Source organism: Cajanus cajan, chromosome 2, assembly GCF_000230855.2.
Source record: "Cajanus cajan strain Asha chromosome 2, NIPB_CcT2T_4, whole genome shotgun sequence".
Classification (NCBI taxonomy): Eukaryota; Viridiplantae; Streptophyta; class Magnoliopsida; order Fabales; family Fabaceae; genus Cajanus; species Cajanus cajan.
This window is the reverse complement of record NC_138518.1, coordinates 77,531,409-77,550,875: the sequence shown is the minus strand read 5'-3', so window position 1 is coordinate 77,550,875 and position 19,467 is coordinate 77,531,409. Positions and strand designations below refer to the sequence as shown.

The following is a 19,467-nucleotide window of genomic DNA, read 5'->3' as shown; positions in this document are numbered from 1 at the left end:
AGATTACTAGGGTTAACTTAGTGATTGAGTGAGGAGAGGTTGAGATAGTTAGAAGCATGAGGACCTAGGTTCAATTTTCATTGCGATCATCTTTGTAATATTTCTTATCTTTACTATAAAAAAAATGACATATTTTTACTATTGAACTAAGAAAGCTTTATATATTATTTTTAAGTTTTATAATTAAAATATATCAGATGAAGACATTCACTTCTAGATTGAACTTAATTTATTTTTTTTTATTTTAGAAAATAAAGTGCTTAAATTGTAAATAATAATAATAATAATAATCCATATGATTATAAATATTTTACTTTCGAATTCTAAATTTTCAAGACATTAGGAATTTTTTTCATCATCATTAATATTTGTCGTAAAAATGTTGATTTAGTTGACACATGTCTATTAACGATACTGTTATTGAGTTGCACATCATCATAAAAATAAAATAAAATAAAATATTATTTTAATCTTTTAGCTTTCTTATTTTATTTTTAGTTTTTATAATTTCAAAATATAAATTTTTAATCTTTTTATTTATCTTTTTAATATTTTTAGTTCTTCTAGTTTAAAATAGATTTTTTTAAATTTTATACTTATAATTTTTTAATCTTTTTAATTTTTACTTATTTTATATTGACATGACAAAAGTATTAATTCAACTTTTTTATTTATATAAAATTTATTTACTAGAGTTACACTAAATTAAATCATTTTTTTTAATTCTAACTTGCAATGTGGAAAACATTTTTTTTACGTTTATAAAATTAAAGACCTAACACGTTAACACAAAATTTATAACCTTACAAAAAAAATAGGGATTAAAGGATTAAAGATTAAAAATTTGCAACTATAAAAATTAAAAAAATTATCTTAATCTATAAAGATTTAAAAGTATTGAAAAGATAAATATATAAATTAAAATAATTATTTTAAACTATAAATATTACAAGGTAAAATAAGTGAAACTGTAAGAACTAAAAAATTATTTTAACAAATAAAATATCACCAATTGTTACATAATTTAAAGTGTTACCTCATTTTTATTTATATCTTATTTCAATTTCAATATAACTTTATACAATTATGTTAATACATTATATTTTGATTTTTTTATTTTTTTTTAAATATGTCTGATTTGGTCCTCTATATTTTTAAATAAGTTTTAATTTAATGTTTTATGTTTTCAATTGAATTTAATTTCGTCATTCAATATATTAGAAGTTAAAGTCTACGATTAATGATAAACTTAATTTTTTTTAAAGTTTGACCATTAGGAACTTAAAGAAAAGAATCATCCTGACTCACTTTATAAATACAAGTGCAGAGCACGATCATATCGCATTGCGAAACTGAAGAAATTTCTGTTCTTGATCCATCTAGGTTTTCTCAATCTCTTTCTTTCTTCCTCCGGGAGAGTTTTTTAAATATAGATACTTTTCGATTTTTTACTCATGCACCGACTTGTTTTCTTTTATTTTTTAAAATTAAAATAAATTAGAAATTTGTGAATTTATTTAGATTTTAAGATTCTTTTTAATTTTTTATTATGGTGTTAAAAAACAAATCTTTTATTTTCTAAAACGTTTAAAAATCATGTTGTTACAAAAGACAGGAAGTTAAATAGAACATGCAGTTACAAATTTATAAAATACCGGAGAAGTGGGTTAATACCAAAATTTTTAATTTTCTATTTATGTCCCAAGTAACCACACAAATAAAGTATTGAATAACAAATTATTAAAGGCTAAAACAGTATTAAAAATTATGGAGACGAAATTGAAGTATTTTTTTTATATAGTTATAAATAAAGACTGAATTAATTTTTTTAAAATAAAAGATTAAATTAAATCTATATTAATATATAAAGAAATGTTTTTTTTAGTAATTACCTTGGTCTCTATATTTAGTTGACCATTATACTCTTTTATTTTAAAAAATTATAAAAAATATTTTTCTAATCAAATTTAAGAATTCAAATTAATGAACTAATTATAATTATATCAACATATTTTTATTACTTAATTTTTATTTTTATTTTATTTTTAATAGAAGCACGAAGTACCTTAATCCTACTAGTTTAAATAAAGAAGATAAAGAATTAAAAATATAACTTTACTTTTATTTTTTATACTTGAAAAAATTATTCAACTATAATATACCCATTTATTTGGTAGAATAAACGACTTAATAAAAACTTATTAAATAAGTGCTTGTTATTATGTAATTATTTATATATTTTTATAATTAAAGAGAAAAAAATTATTTTCATATATATATATATATATATATATTTACAAGTTATATTAGCTAACTTATTAAAAATAAGTTAAAAATATTTTATGGATATGCCAAGTTGTTGGTGTAAGTAATTTGATATTTGTATTATTTAAATACAGATTGAAATTTGATCCACTATATATATATATATATATATATATATATATATATATATATATATATATATATATTCACAAGTTATATTAGATAAGTTATTAAAAATAAGTTAAAAACATTTTATAGATATGAAAAGTTGTTAGTATAAAAAAATTGACATTTGTGTTATTTAAATATGAATTGAGATTTGATCCATAGTTTAAATATAAAATTACAACTAAAAGTATTACATTTGTCCATATATATAGGACCATTTTTACTTTTTTAGTTATTATTTTTATAAGATAATTTTCTAATTATTAGTTGCATTAATTATATATTTTCTAATATATTCTTAATTTATTAATAATAATACTTTTAGATAAAGAAGAATGTTTAAAATTAAGAGGATAAAGCTCCCTTTTTTTTAAGATTGAAGAAGATAAATAAACACATACATATCTATTTTTTAAACATTAATTAATTAAATGAAATAAAAAATATTTTTTAAAAAGTAATTTAAATTAAAATCATTGGCAAATTTAATATTTTTAACTAAATTCATTAATTTTTTAAGTGTGTTATTTAGTTAAAAAAATATTTATGTCCAAGTTGGCGGACGATTAAAAAAGACTTATGCCTTCTATTTATACCAACAAAAAGAACATGTTATAAGTTATTTTCATGAACTTTTAAACAGTTACACAAATGTTTATATCGTTGGTAAGTCAAAAGAAATTGTAGATAAACAATTCTAAACAAGTTCAAATCCCACAGCAAAATTCTTCTGCGCAAGACTGCGAAGAAATTGACATTGTCACATACAAAAAAACAAATAATAGCATCACAGATACTCATTACTTCAGAAAGTAATAAATTGCTAATTTCTTGAAATGGATTCAACAAAATTATTAAATCTCATTTTCTGTAATATAAAATTGTCAAAATAATCAGATATTTTATTTATATAATCTCATTTCATTTAATAAAAGTATTTATATATAAAATTAAAACATTTTTATTCTAATTTTAAGATCATAAATAATTAAAAAATGAAATTTATAATTATTTAAAAAATTTGTTACAAAATAAAAACATTTTATATCATGACACAGTAATTAATTATGTAATTGTTTATAGTTTTACCTTTGTGTAACTGATCAAACAAAAATCACATTTTACAAATATAAATTAGTCAATTTTAAAACGCTGTCTAGACCATGTTCTAAAAAACAATTCAAGTGCTCAACTACTCATTTTATCAAGAGATGTGATAACACAACATTATTTTTATATTTATGTCTCTTTCTCTCTTAGTGCAATTTATGCAAAATAACATTTCTTTTCTTATCAAACAATCGTTTTAATTTAATCAAATTATTTATCAACATATTTTATCTTTCAGCTAATTTTTCACCCCTCGATAAAATTTGTCAAACACATCCTTGTCTAGTGCACTGGTGGTTATCGAGTTCAAGGAGTTGGAATCTTTAGTTTTTTTTTTTTAATCTGATCTACAAATCTGTGTATAAAAAAAATTAAAATCACCCCCATTTCATGGATTCGTCTTAAGCCTCTGAACAAAGGAAGAAATAACCAAGGAAGATTTTTTTTAAAATAATAAAAATTATATTGTTTATTGATTTTTAAAATTCTTTATTAGAACTTTCATTTAAAAAATAATAATAATAATAATAAATAAATAAAAAGATCCTGTTCTTCGTTTTCTTCAGATTCAAAAGAAGTGCTAAGAAAGTCAGCACTATTGATGGCTTAGAAAACAAATCACTGGTAAGCGCAATTAAGGCCATGAGAATTTCAGAGAACTGCAACAGAAATAAAAATGTTCTAAATATAAGTGTAAAACTAAGATGTTCCTCAACATTCACTTAATCACTTTTTATAGACAAAAATTGATCCCTTAAGGGCACAAACGCCCCAGAATTTTTTTAAAAAAAATTTAAAAAAATACATATGAACAACATGACAACAATAATGAAACACAATCCACAATAGTTCCTTTGAACCCCGCAATTCTGAAGGGAACTTAATGCACATGGTGGTGACATCGTCCCTTCACAGCTAACAAAAAATTTGAGCTTCAGTTAAGCCATTCTCTAAATTGTGAGAAGGTAGAAGGACTCCATGCAAAAATTTAGGAAATTACAGAATGTTACTACAATCAGTGACTTGATTCTGGTTATGTACCTAAGCCTCAAAAAACTTGTGTTTAAGGCTCCTCTATAGGCAAAAAAATTGTGAGCCCCTTTTCCATGCTGGCTCTAAGAAAATGTCAATATACAGACATGGGGACATTATGGTGCAATATTGAACAGTTAGTGCCCAAGGAAGGCTAGATCAGTTAAGAGTTTCTTGAAGGGTCTATCCCATTAGCACACTCTTCTCCACTTTCCAAAGTTGACGGACTCCCTTGGCCATCGTTGCCACCGGTGCGAGATTTTCCAGGTCTCAGTCTAATATTGGCACCCATGGGGAATGGCTCCTGCATAGACAAAACACTGTCATTTTTATTGTAAAATGCACATCATGCAAGAAAAGGTTTAAACCACCAAACTCTGCAATCTTAGCTCCTTGGTAAACAGCAGTTGACAATTGGAAAATAAGTATAACTAAAGAACAAGTCTGATTTACCGGATCACCAGCATTTGGACCATCTGTATGGAAGAGAATAGGACGGCATCGTTTGTCTTCGTTCATCAGGCTTGAGTTCTGGAAATGAGCTATAAGAGAAGCTTTTCCTTGAATTCGGGCATATGCAAGTGAGGCTACTTTTTCACTATTAAACTTCTCCCATTTTTTCCCATCAAAAGCCTGCAAAATAGTTCTTATTTAGTTCAAATTCATAGTATATAGATAAATAGCTGAAATTAATATTACATAAGAACGTCCGAATAACCTGGTGGAAAGGAATAATTTGACCAGGATCAATCATGTTTATGAAGGCATAGCCAACATTACATTTGTTCTGCAACCATTGTAGAATTGATTTAGTAACATATTTATGATTTATTCTCTAAAGCAAAGAATCAACCAACCAAAAATACTTACCTTGAAATCAATCGGTAAATACAGAAAATCATAAGTTCCCTTACATTGCTCATCTATGGCAGCAAGAAGCATCTTTGAAGTATATCTAACAAAAAAACAAATAAAAAAACAAAAACAGGTCAAATCAGGAGAATGTCAAATGAGCACAGGCATGCATAAGTGAATCCATGGAAGCATTAGCAAGCAAGAACTCTAGTACTTCAAAATTAAAAAGTCAAGAATCAAACGATAACTGCTAACCTGGATAAAACCATTAAATGTAAAACATATGTTTATGTTAATATTTACCGGCTCTTAAAATAATCAATAAAAATAAAATAATGCCTTCAAAGTAACTAAGTTTTACCAGAGTGACATTCAACTGAAGACAGAAAATTAAGTAAACAGCAAGAAGATCCAAAAAGCTGGGGAGACAATTAACATACTTGTTGGGAATATTTTTTATCATAAGTGTAGTCCGGCTGTCTTCCCCACGCAATATGCGACCCAAGTCGAGTTCATATTGTTTTTTATCCACATTGTTGGGGCTTGCTTCATTTCTACGGTGATAAAGGTTTCTCATTCGTTCACTGGTAGCATCGAACTTTGACATTGAAGACATGGGATGCCTCACAGGGAAAACATGAGATATCTGCTTAGGAGAGTTCTGTCCAGCAGTGGATGCTAGATCAGTGCCATTCCCACCAACATGAGAAAACACATTGTGAGAAGGAAAATCCAGTGGACGAAATTGCCAGGAACCATGAAAACCTCCTCCACTTCCTAGAGAACCCAAGCGAAAACCAGAAGCCTCAGGGGATCCTCCCAAGTAAGAATTTTGCCTTTCCCAGGGTGAGGCTGTAACAACTGGTGCTGATCCAACATGATGGTCCATATGTGGTGTTCTCAGCATATGAGGCGGTGTTCTAGCAAAACTTGACATCTGTGGAATGCCTGGAGGACAAGCATCATTAACAAATGATGCCGATTTCTGCCAAAGCATGGTACTTGATGATGGTTGCTGTTGCAAACTGGAGCCATTCCACATATGATAAAGTCCATGAGGTGGGCGTATCCCATTTCCTGATGAACCAAAATAAAACAAAGATGTCACATCAAGATTTAAATGTCAAACTGTTAACTCCACATTACAAATGTGTTGCATTCAGCCTACAATTACCCAGCTCAAACCACTTAGAAATTGGTACAATAGCTGAAGTGAAGACCCATATTTAATTAGAAAGTCTTAATCATCTATAGCCTGGCAACTCTAAATTCATTCAAACCAACAGTTAGATTTTTAATCATGATTAACACTTTTGCTGTATTTCCAAAAAAGAAAGAAGATTTCTGGGCTTATTAAAATACTATGCGTATGCATATTCCTTAACAACCAAGCCCATTATTGTAAAGTTTTAAATTGCTAGGATGCTGTCAAATAAACAATTTTACCCTCTAGTCTTCAAGTAACAATTTTCTGTAGACAGTAATTAATTTAAAAACTGTTACCCAAAAAAAAAATTATACATTGAGCTTTCTTAGCACATAATCATATGATGCACTAACCTCCCGCATTAAACTCTGCTATGCTCCCAGATGAGCTCATTCCCTGAATATGCCTGCCATCAGAGGCTTCTGTTGCTCCAGCACCTATATTGTTAGCCATGTTGCTAATGGAGCTAGAGAAGTTATAAGGACTACCATTAGCTAAACTGTCACGATACTCAGGTAATGAATGAGGATGAAATCTTGAACTAGGTGCAGATGCCCCTCTCACAGTGTTGTGAATGCCAGAATTCGCATGAATGAATGCATTATCAATAAATGTATTCAAAGGTTGTCGAACTGTAGATTGAAATCTCTGATTATATCCATTTTCCAAGCAGCCAGATCCAATTACTCCAGAAGACACTGTTGCTGTAAATGATGACTAGTGAGACCAAGAGCATTTGCTTCCTGGGAAAAAAATAAGTGTAGGCAGGTAAAACCTTACCCTTTTGTCTTAATGATAAGTTGTCAATAATACTTTGACCAAGATCTCGCTCATCTTGCCCCTTAGACTGGTGCATCAAACTACAAAAGCAAGGTTTCCATGGTTATTAACAGAAGAAAATAGTTTCTTAGAAGGAAAGTGTAACTAGTTTTGCATCAAGGTGATCTATAACAACTTTGCATTCCATTAACCATAAAATAATAAAAAAAATAAAAAAGACAGCAATCAAAGGTGATAACAATTAGATATGCATATTCAAAATATTATATAAAAAAATCTACATAATATCATTTTTAGAAAGGCACATGTAAAATATAGAAAACCATTACAAGAGCTTCTACAAATTATTGAAGAAATTCAATTTATAAAAATAAAATAAAATAAAGTGGGTCTAGCCACCATGTTTCAAACCTTGGATGGCCAGGTTCAAGCTTGATCTGCTTCCCAGCAATGTCAATCTTGTTCAGTGCACGGAGAGCAGCTTCAGCAGCTCGGACATCATAATACTCTATAAATTTGTGATGCTTCATTTCTGGATATTCATAGATCTGCAATGAAAGTCATAATATTCAAGGAACATTGTATTATCTAAATAAAACACGAGCAACTAAAACAGGGGAAAACCAACAATGAACAACTTACTTCTTTAATTTCTCCATAAAATCCAAAAATCTGTTTAAGGTCATCATTTAAAATGGATGAATCAAGTCCAGATAACATCAGTGTGCCATGGCCAATATCCTTTTCTGGAGCATTGACCTAACATGTCTTCAAGTTAAAATACATCTATAACCAAAGCATAAAAGCAGGAAGACAAAGCAATTGAAAAGGCAGATCACATCATTGTAATACTAACTGCTAAGAAGATAAAAACAACAATAATAACCAACTTTATCCAAATCATAGCAATGGAAACGGAATTATGCATACTGGAGTTACTAATATTATACCTTTGGAATTGAATAATGTATATCAAGTTCCCTAGATCTCAATGTCCTATTTTGAAGTGCTTGCATTGCATTTTGTGCTGCCCTTAGATCATGATAAGAAATCATAACAAACCCGCGATGCTTACAAGCTGTATAAATGGTTCGGATATCTCCATATTGCTGCCATAACAAACATAATAGTCCATTTACATTTTATGATTAATGGTATGAAATGCTTCCTGGGAATTCTAAGATAACATCTTGCAGCAAGGAAGAATGTAGACGCACCTCAAAGAGAGCCTTTAGCTCAGAGTCTTCTACATTGCTATTAATGTTTCTAACAAAAAGTGTTCTAGAAGGCTGTTCACCAAAAGGAAGTTTTCCTTTACAACCTCCAAAGAAACCAAAATCACCATCGAGACCACTCAATCTTTTTCCTGAACTTAAATGTTCATCTCCTTCCATCTCCATGCCTCCACCACTGCTAAACAGATCAAAATCTTCAAAATCATCATTTGTTATGGCATGAGAACTGCATCCTAACTCATCAACAACACCAGAAAACAGATCATCTTCATCAGGTAGGAGATTCCCTATAGTGTCAGCTTCCATTTCTTCAAGAGATTTATATGGTTCTTCTTCAGGATGAGAACCCGCAGTAATGGGCTGATCAGACAGAACATCATTCCCAAATAACCTTACTGCACCAAAATAAGCAAATAAGCAGACAGATAAGGATATCAATTTAACAAAAGTAAAATCATAAAACCTTAAAAAGATATTATAAAAAAATTAAAAAAAAAACTTAAACAGATAAGAAATAACTTCATAAACAGGTGAAAGGACATTAGTACTTATCACTTAACTATGCCACAATACCCATCATACATGCAAGCTCAGAAGGCATGAAACACAGACTTACACTTTTGGCTAAATATCTCAGACATGGAGCTAGAGAATAAACTACTTTCACAAGGGGCAGCATTGGTCACAATCTTGCTTCCAATTAAACCATGTGAGGTAGGTGCTGAATGCAGACATGCATCAGACAATGATCTGGGACGATAATGAGACGATTCCTTGGAATCTATATTAACCCCAGGTAGACTAGCCTGTGACATCAGCAAGCCAGATTTTGCATTTACATCAATGGGTGGTGTAGCATTCAAAATGGTGCCAGGTGATGCTACCATTCCATTGCTTCCTGATAAAATGAAAATAGCACAACTTACACATCCAGTAATTACTAACATGTTTTGCAGATAAAGTAATATAGTAATTGACATACATGTATGACACACAAATATGGACACAAAAAATAAAAACCATGAAATCACAAATAATATCACAATAACAAAAGCACATGTATGAGTTTCAATGCAGCAGAATGCTGTATCTATCTTCATGAAACAACCTTTATTTTCTCTGCTGCTAAAAGCAATGCCACTAATTACAAAGTTGCAAGAACATGATGCAGACTGGTGCATGCATTATTTCGGTAAAATTTGCAGCAATATGGTGTTAACCACAAACAGGAAAAATAGTTTTTGGCTTGACATCAATCAACCATTTAAAGTACTTTACTATATTGATTGATACTGATAATCATCATATCAGATTCAGGAGCAACCAAACATCTATATATTGTTGAAAGCAAAAAGTGAGAGGAAACTTGACTCAAACGTCCTAAAATGCTCAAGTATAATCAATTAATCACCATAAATGGAAATAATATTATTTTTAGGATTTCAGTTTTGACAATTACTCATATTATAGCCAATTGCTTGTTAACATTGATAATCACTTGCTCCATGGGCACCCAAACATTTACAAGAAGTCCAAAGCAGAAGGGAAAGAAATATTGGCTGGAAAGTCCTAAAATGGAAATGTACAGAATTGAGAGCTGAGGTACCATATAAAATATGCAGAAGTAAAATTTGAATAATCCATTCAATGTCTCAAGAATAATAAATATGTTAGAAATATTGGGTGATTATACAGTCAACCAGTACAATGTATAGAACAACGTTGAACAAATAATAGATGGATCGGTCCTCACCTTGTGGGTAATGGTCATTAATGGATTTTGGCTTTCGTAATCCAACATTCCTCTGCCCCAAAAAAAGAGTTCAGGACAAGTTTAGAAAACCAACGAGTCATAAAGGCAATAGCATTGAAGGTCAGAGAGAAGTTAAAATAGTAACATTTTGAAAACAAGACCCCAAGTTTAATAAAACTGTACAGTGTTTTATGGATCCGAAGATCATTAAATTCTTGGGGTCACATTTTAGAAGTTCAAGAAACTAAATTGAGAAAGACAGGGAAATAAACAGTAAAATACCTCAGAACGAAAGGAAATGTCATCAAAAAAATGGGATGAAGCTGAAACACCCCTCTGATCCATGATTTGAAAAGGCATCCTGCAGGCTCCGTCCAGTGAATTTGGAAACTGGAAAAATAGTAATATTGCTCAAAAAATCCCCACTTGCTAGCTTCCTCGGGCTCTACTCATCCTTATATATTAGAAATAAATTTAAGGTCATTTGCTTCACAAGGGAAAGTGCAGATAACAGCAAGAAAAAAAATAAAAAAATAAAAATAAACTTGATGCCATGTCAAACCCAGAACATCTCAGTTGTCCCAAGTTCTTGACTATCAGGAGAAAAAAAAAAGTATGCTACCTAGATTCTACATGCCAAAAATCCAAAGAGATCAATGCAAAATTAGTTGCATCTCCAACTAAATACCACCGGAAAGGGATGATATTGGGGAAAGAAGAAAGGTCGTTGCTTACCTACCAAAGACCTAAAACAATTGAACCCAAGAAAATGTAGGAAATTGATACAAAACCATCCATACAAATTAGGAAAATCTTATTCAACTGCACATAAGGAATAACCGGCAGCTTCAAACCAACAAAATAATGAAAATAAAAAGACATCAGCCTCAAAACATTCAATATTGCAACTTTGCCTCCTAAGGGGACAAAGAAAAACTAGGAGAAAAGCCTTAAACATGTACAGATCAAGCGCAAAAACCCATTTTTTCAAAGGAGGAATCAATGATGATGAACATAAACAGGTTATAATCCCAAACTCAGAAACACCAAGGCAATATTACTCAAAAAAAAAAAAATTGTTATTTAATCGAAAGCAAAAATAAAAATAAACAGATTATAATATTTTAAACCAGACAAAATTCTCACCTCAATTTAAACACACAAAAAATCCAAAATCTTTCTTCCTGTTTTTCTCCACGGAATTCAACCACCTTCTCATACGAAACTTTTGAAAGGGAACACGGAGAGGAAGAAAAAATTGAATCTTGAAAGAGGTCTATAACATAAGGAATTCAGAAATAGGATCTCATTTTTTTTCTAAAAAATCTCATCACTCTCTCTGCATTGCTTACCCAGAAATCTCAGCCCAAGATAAAAAGAAGAAAAACAAATTCTTTTTTACGTTTGGTTGTTTTTGAAGAGTCAAGGGTACAAAAAAAATACAAGAGAGGGAAAACAGAATCGGAATTCAGAGCTAAAGTCAAAAAGGTTGCAGATTCCGGCCAGCGTAGGGCAATTTTCCGGCGAGATTAAGCTCGCCGGTAACGGTGTGTGGTTCAGAGAGAATCAGACAAGGCAAGAACAGAGTTTTGAGACTTGTGACAGAGAAAGAGAGAAAGAGAGAAGAAAGGAGAGAGAGAAAAAGTGTGTTAGTTGGCTTTAATTAAAATAATTAAACAAATAAAAAATAAAATATGTAAGAATCAACAATAAATACTAAATACGCGCAGGTCGTGTTTTGCGTGTATATTTTTGGGTTTGGAAATAAAATGAAAATTAAAGACCGCACATGACACGGAAACCTTTGGTGAAACAAATGTTACAAAACGGACACTTATCTATATATAAGATGATAATTTTTTTTTTTTTAATATAGAACCTATTCAATAAGTTCACGTATTCTTTTTTCTTTTTATTTTAACTTCTTTTGTTGCCCTCTCATGAAAATTTATTTGATTCTTTGATTCATTTCTTTCCTTGTTCGATAAAGTTTGTAAACTAGTTTTATATACGATTTCATTTAGTTCTTTAAACAACTGATTTTCTGATTTTATGATTAAAAGTTTAGCACAAATATTTTGATATTTTTTTATTAGAGATTGAGTTTGAATTTATTATAAATATAAAATTTTATTTTAAACAAAAATTCATAATTAAAGATATCACCTTACTTTTTAACATAATCAATTTATTTGGAGAAGTTATACCTCCTAATTATTAAAAAAAAATTAAAAAAAAATACAACTAATTTTATGAGATTTCTCTTTTCCCGGTTCTTCGTTATAATATTTTTGTTTTCATCCGCATACAAGCAAAAATATGTATCTATTTGTCATTTACATGCATGTATTATGTCAATTGTTATTGATAAAAAAAAATATATGTCATTTGTTTGCCTAACACGTGAAACAATTAACAACCGGTTGTAAAATTTAGAATGGCGATATTAATTTTGAATATTTTATTAAAAATTATATCTAAAAAATTCTATAAAGATAATTGTTTCATTTACATATAAAAAAAATCATGTTGTGAATATATCAAGTTTGTAGAAGAAAGAAGTACATATGAATATAAGTATAAAAGTTAAACACATGTACAAATCTAAATTAGTTATATAAACTTGCGTACAGTAATCTCAAAATAAATTGTATACTCTAATATTGGTTAAGCACGCATATACAAGTTACACAAGGTAGCATCGACACTAACAATGTCTAATATTGGTTAAGCACGCATACACAAGTTAACAAAGCCACCTCCATTGCCAATTGGGCCTCACTTACATCTTCTCAAGTCTAACCCTGTTTTATTCTCATATCATGTATGATCATCAAGTTCAAAGCACATGGAAACAAAAGGATCAATTAGAGTTCAAAAACATGTAAACATAAAAAAATAATTATATATCATGCAACGTCACACTACAACCATATATGCGAGCTAGACACTCCCAAAGCCAACATATATCTATCCAAACCATATCACACAAAACATGTAATAATGCATATGAACACACCAAAGCATACATTATATGCATATATCTTAACTAATGTGTCATCACACATTTATCTATGAAGATCTCCTAACAGCATAAGCAGCTTAAGTGATTTCATCCTACCAAACTAACTCAATTATTTTCGCACCCGAAGTGTCAGCTCGATCACAACAAAATGGGATAACAAATTTTCATTTGATTTCTTGGATTTTGTCACTTACATTAGGAAAGTACGATTTCACCATTAGGAATTGTACATTTGGGTATAGGCGTACCACAACTTTGACATACATTACCAAGTTACATGTGAAGTTAACTCATTGGTCTTCCTCAAGGGACCACACAACCTTTTCAAATACTTGGCTAAGGGTTATAGTCATCGACCCCCTACCTTACTCAACTACTAATTAAGGACCTAAAAGAAACATCAATACACCTTAGAAACTCACTCCAAGAGACACAACTACCTAAGGAAGGTTTTTCAATACTGACCTACTTGAGCACCACTCAAAGATTCCCTATATGAGATCTTCAATTTTCAAAATAATTTATTTTCCTTAAGTCCTAAGTTAGCCAACATGCCTTAATATCATATCGTGTTCTTAGTATTTACACCTCACCGTATATCATCTATATACATCACATTTAATCAATATATGTAGAGATCAACAACATCATACATACATACAACATACATATGCTCATCACCATCCAACACCATATAAACATCTACATATGTCATATCCAATCAACATACATAGAACTACAACTTTCATTTTTCATACAACATCCAATTCCTTAAGTCCTAAATTAGCCAACATGCCTTAATATCATATCGTGTTCTTAGTATTCACACCTCACCATACATTATCTATATACATCACATTTAATCAATATATGTAGAGATCAACAGCATCATACATACATACAACATACATATGCTCATCATCATCCAACACCATATAAACATCTACATATGTCATATGCAATCAACATACATAGAACTACAACTTTCATTTTTCATACAACATCCAATAAAACGCGTACATCTAATCATGTTCATCATGCAACATTCCCCTCTACTGATTTTGGATACATATAGAGACAAAGAAGAAAGAATTTGCTTATCCTCTCCAACAACCAAGTTATAGTATAGTTAGATAACTCTTATATAGTTGATTGTTTTGAATTACTAATTTACTATTTCATGTTTCCTCGTGATTGGACTGCAATGATTATACTTAGCATGTGAGCGGGGCAAGGATAAACTAAAGGAGTTTGAATTGGAAGCCATGTTAAATGGCAATATTGTTATGTATTACCCTTGTGTAGTATTTCTTTTGAAATTGTTATTTGACTGGAAGCCTAGATTTACATTTCAAGTTTTGAATTAGTCTCTCTTTGTGTGTGTGTGTGTATATATATATATATATGTGTGTGTGTGTGTGTGTGTGTGTGTGTGTGTGTGTGTGTGTGTGTGTGTGTGTGTGTGTGTGTGTGTGTGTGTGTGTGTGTGTGTGTGTGTGTGTGTGTGTGTGTGTGTGTATATATATATATGTGTGTGTGTGTGTGTGTGTGTGTGTGTGTGTGTGTGTGTGTGTGTGTGTGTGTGTGTGTGTGTGTGTGTGTGTGTGTGTGTGTGTGTGTGTGTGTGTGTGTGTGTGTGTGTGTGTGTGTGTGTGTGTGTGTGTGTGTGTGTGTGTGTGTGTGTGTGTGTGTGTCTGTCTGTGTCTGTCTGTGTCTGTGTCTGTGTCTGTGTCTGTGTCTGTGTCTGTGTCTGTGTCTGTGTCTGTGTCTGTGTCTGTGTCTGTGTCTGTGTCTGTGTCTGTGTCTGTGTCTGTGTCTGTGTCTGTGTCTGTGTCTGTGTGTGTGTGTGTGTGTGTGTGTGTGTGTGTGTGTGTGTGTGTGTGTGTGTGTGTGTGTGTGTGTGTGTGTGTGTGTGTGTGTGTGTGTGTGTGTGTGTGTGTGTGTGTGTGTGTGTGTGTGTGTGTGTGTGTGTGTGTGTGTGTGTGTGTGTGTGTGTGTGTGTGTGTGTGTGTGTGTGTGTGTGTGTGTGTGTGTGTGTGTGTGTGTGTGTGTGTGTGTGTGTGTGTGTGTGTGTGTGTGTGTGTGTGTGTGTGTGTGTGTGTGTGTGTGTGTGTGTGTGTGTGTGTGTGTGTGTGTGTGTGTGTGTGTGTGTGTGTGTGTGTGTGTGTGTGTGTGTGTGTGTGTGTGTGTGTGTGTGTGTGTGTGTGTGTGTGTGTGTGTGTGTGTGTGTGTGTGTGTGTGTGTGTGTGTGTGTGTGTGTGTGTGTGTGTGTGTGTGTGTGTGTGTGTGTGTGTGTGTGTGTGTGTGTGTGTGTGTGTGTGTGTGTGTGTGTGTGTGTGTGTGTGTGTGTGTGTGTGTGTGTGTGTGTGTGTGTGTGTGTGTGTGTGTGTGTGTGTGTGTGTGTGTGTGTGTGTGTGTGTGTGTGTGTGTGTGTGTGTGTGTGTGTGTGTGTGTGTGTGTGTGTGTGTGTGTGTGTGTGTGTGTGTGTGTGTGATGCATAGTTATAGTTGCGATCACATGGAAGAGTTTATTTTATTATTACAATTGTTAGTGAAACTTTTACACACATGTATATATTATCGAATGTATATCCAAACATTACTTACATGTTAACTTTAGATAGTAATATTTATGTTTTCTGCCGCAGATAGCTGAGTTGTAAAGTGTGGCTTAACTGGTGATTATATATTTTTTTTATAATTTGAGTGACTTTTAAATGTATGTATTATATTTATTATTATTACAAAATTAATTTTTCAATTAAATACTTTTATAATTTTTAATTTCATATTTTTTTCACATTTTTATCGATATAGAATGTAGGCGTGCATTGAACGAGAAGCTTGCTAGTTAAAATATTAATTCACACATATACATATATATATATATATATATAATATATTAATTTTATTGACATTATTTTTCGAGAAGAATGTATTGAACTGAAATTTAAAAAATTAAATTATCATAAAACAAGTTTTTTTAAGTTTCCAATAAATGCTTTTAAATAAAAATAAATAAGTTTTATGATATTCAATCAAGATTATTAAGATTTTGTTAATTATTATTCAATTTTGTCTCATTATTTTTAAAATGTTTAATTTATTTTTTTATTTAAAAAAGTTCAATGTTAACTTTTTGTCTCATTTCATTAAGATTGTTATAAATGAAAGATGATAAATATGTATATTATTTAATTACTAATTATTTATATTAATTTAAAAATTCTTAAATAGTTTAAAATTGACTATTTTTTTGGTAAAAATATAAATTTATTTTTAAACATATATCTATTAAAAATTGTATATGGTGAAATTTTATTTGTTTTAAGAAATTTAAATTAATTTATCAAAAAAATTCTAAAAGTAGAAAAATTTAAATAAAAAACAATTCAAAATTCAAGCATTTAAAATTCTTTGAAAATTTTAATTTTTTTAGTCAAATACAACTAAAGGAAAAATAATAATTATACTATTTACATTATTAACATGTGAAATGTATTTTTGAAAGAGAGAAAAAAAATATTTAGAGCATCAAATAAGAGAGTGAAAGTTTCTCTCACTAAATTACAAAAGTCATGTTTGATGTTGGCTTGAAAATAATTTTGATAGTCTAATACACACAGTAATATATAGTGTTAATATTTTCACAACTTACCATGACCGTTATACTTTGTGAAATCACCAACTAACAACGAAAAATCTACTACTTACATATCCTTAAATACTTAGATATGTATTATAAACATTCATATACGTTTAAAAATAACTATACAAATATAATAGTATAAGTACAGTCATTTAGTAAGAGTCAAAAGTATGACCTAAGTGTCCATGAGCTCCGCAACCATCTAACTCAGATTCTCAACTTTTAAATCTTTGAATCACCATACTAAGGATCAAAGGAACTTCTCACACCTCAAAGGAGTCTAGTTGGAAGAAATATAAGTTTCTGAATTCATGTGTTTCTCACTGTACTATCTCTCAAAGGTCTCTAAGATATTAAGTTTATGAAGTGTAGTTCTTAGAATAAAACTTATATACTTCCTTTATTCATGGTCAACTGAACCTATGATTTATCACCCTCAAAATTAATCAAACTCTTGAAAATCCCTCAATTCTTAGAACCACACAATACACCTCAAACACCATATAAGTAAATAATTGTTATTAAAAGATAATAATTAAAAACTTACAATGTTACAAATATCACTACCAATAATTATCTCTCTCTCTCTCTCTCTCTCTCTCTCTCTCTCTCTCTATATATATATATATATATATATATATATATATATATATATATATATATATATATATATATATATATACATTTAAATTGAATAGAATTCAAATAGTTAATACAACTTTGTATGGATATTTTAAAAGTCATACATAAATGTCTTAAATTTAAAAATATTTTATTTTTATATCGATCACAAAATATACAATTTTTTTTTAATAGAATTCAAATAGTTCATACAACTTTGTATGAATATTTTAAAAGTCATACATAAATGTCTTAAATTCAATAATATTTTATTTTTATATCGATCACAAAATATACAATTTTTTTTTCAAATTCAACACTTTTTTTATTGTGGTTGTTCATCCTCTTATGGAAGTGGAATTTTAAATTCATTTAGCAAAACTAAATTAAAAGATTAACAATTAAAAATTGAATCAATTTTATTTTTCTTTATCTAAATTTTATAATTTTTTTCTTGTTATATTTTCATTAACTCTTGTAACTTTGAATGTTTGCTAAAAAATTTATGGAGTCCTTTCAAATGTTACAATTTTTTATTATATAAAATAATTAAAATCTAAACTACAAATATTGATTATAAAAATTTTAGAAAAATCTTATTAAACATTACATTTTTTTGTCTTTTTAAAATCTACAATATTTATTTATTTAAAAATTATCTTTTAAAAATTCAATCCAATACATGAAAGAGTAAAATATGAGTTACACTGAATCAAGTTTATCTTTGATCTAACTTGCTTTCATTCAAAATTTTGATCGAATCATTTATTTGAACTCAATTTCACCTGATTAAAATTTGAAATAAACGAAATGAAACTAGATCAACCCTAATATTTTAAGATAATATATCAATATTATCACTATGTATAATTAAATCGTATAACAAAAAATGTATTAAATTAAGGTATATTTTATAATATTAATTTTAAAATAAATAATATTATTATAAATATAATAATATAATATAAAACTATTATTTATTGAATAAGATATTTTTATTATTAATACACAATTGCTCATGTAAGATTATGTATATTTTTTGAAAGAATGTGAACATCGAATTAAATTACGATGGTCCGAAGAATAACTTAAACAAATACTAAAATATACATCATGTATAATTTTAAATCCAAATATATTCTATCCTTTTTGGATTAGGTTGAATCAATAAACCAAATTGAATCTTACCCATCCCCAAATACATCCTACAAGACTAACTTCAAGCATTTACCTTTTCTTTTAGTGCAAAATCATTTACACTTTCAATATATATATATATATATATATATATATATATATATATATATATATATATATATATATTAAACTCTCTGTCAAAAGTGTGAGGATCATGAACATAATGGTATTTAGAATTATCTTTTGTGAACTTTTTTAGCAATTTCAATGGGTGAGTAAGTGTGGACTGAGGATGACCCTTCATCACTCAAAAACAAAAAACTTACCATGTACGATCAATGTATTAGGCCTCAGTGCCACTATTCATGTTTGATTTAATATATATAATTTATTTATGTAAAAGTAAGAAAATAAATAAAAATTATTTTAATCATGTGAATTTTGAAAATTACCCACAAAGGTTTAAAACTAGTTGTCTATAAAGTGTTTTGTCCGTGTGTCATAAATAACTTGATTGGAATATTTTAATCTATTTACAATCCGCTAACTAATTAATTAATAGCAAGTTGCGAACTTTTGAAGGAAAAGAATCCACAAAAAATAAGGAAATTAATTGTTTTCCCTGATAAAC

The 19,467-nt window shown here is 29.4% G+C and overlaps 1 protein-coding gene across 2 annotated transcripts; it reads right to left on the bottom strand.

Annotated features, from left to right (window-relative positions):
• Nucleotides 1-4,203: 4,203 nt before the first annotated feature.
• On the bottom strand, nucleotides 4,204-12,146 carry ML1 (MEI2-like protein 1). 2 transcript variants are annotated; one of them, XM_083069151.1, is made up of 15 exons: nucleotides 11,552-12,146; nucleotides 10,688-10,859; nucleotides 10,406-10,457; nucleotides 9,269-9,550; nucleotides 8,635-9,047; nucleotides 8,368-8,526; nucleotides 8,060-8,176; nucleotides 7,829-7,965; nucleotides 7,418-7,497; nucleotides 6,991-7,335; nucleotides 5,871-6,507; nucleotides 5,446-5,530; nucleotides 5,294-5,362; nucleotides 5,029-5,208; nucleotides 4,204-4,879 (listed from the first exon to the last, which is right to left on the bottom strand). In XM_083069151.1, exons 2-15 carry the CDS (start codon nucleotides 10,763-10,765, stop codon nucleotides 4,739-4,741), a joined length of 2,775 nt encoding a protein of 924 aa, XP_082925277.1. In that variant the 5' UTR covers nucleotides 10,766-10,859; nucleotides 11,552-12,146; the 3' UTR covers nucleotides 4,204-4,738. The 2 variants fall into 2 exon arrangements, with proteins under 2 accessions (XP_082925277.1, XP_020233486.1); XM_020377897.3 differs by having other exon boundaries at nucleotides 6,991-7,341; nucleotides 11,552-12,143.
• Between the last annotated feature and the right edge of the window lie 7,321 nt (nucleotides 12,147-19,467).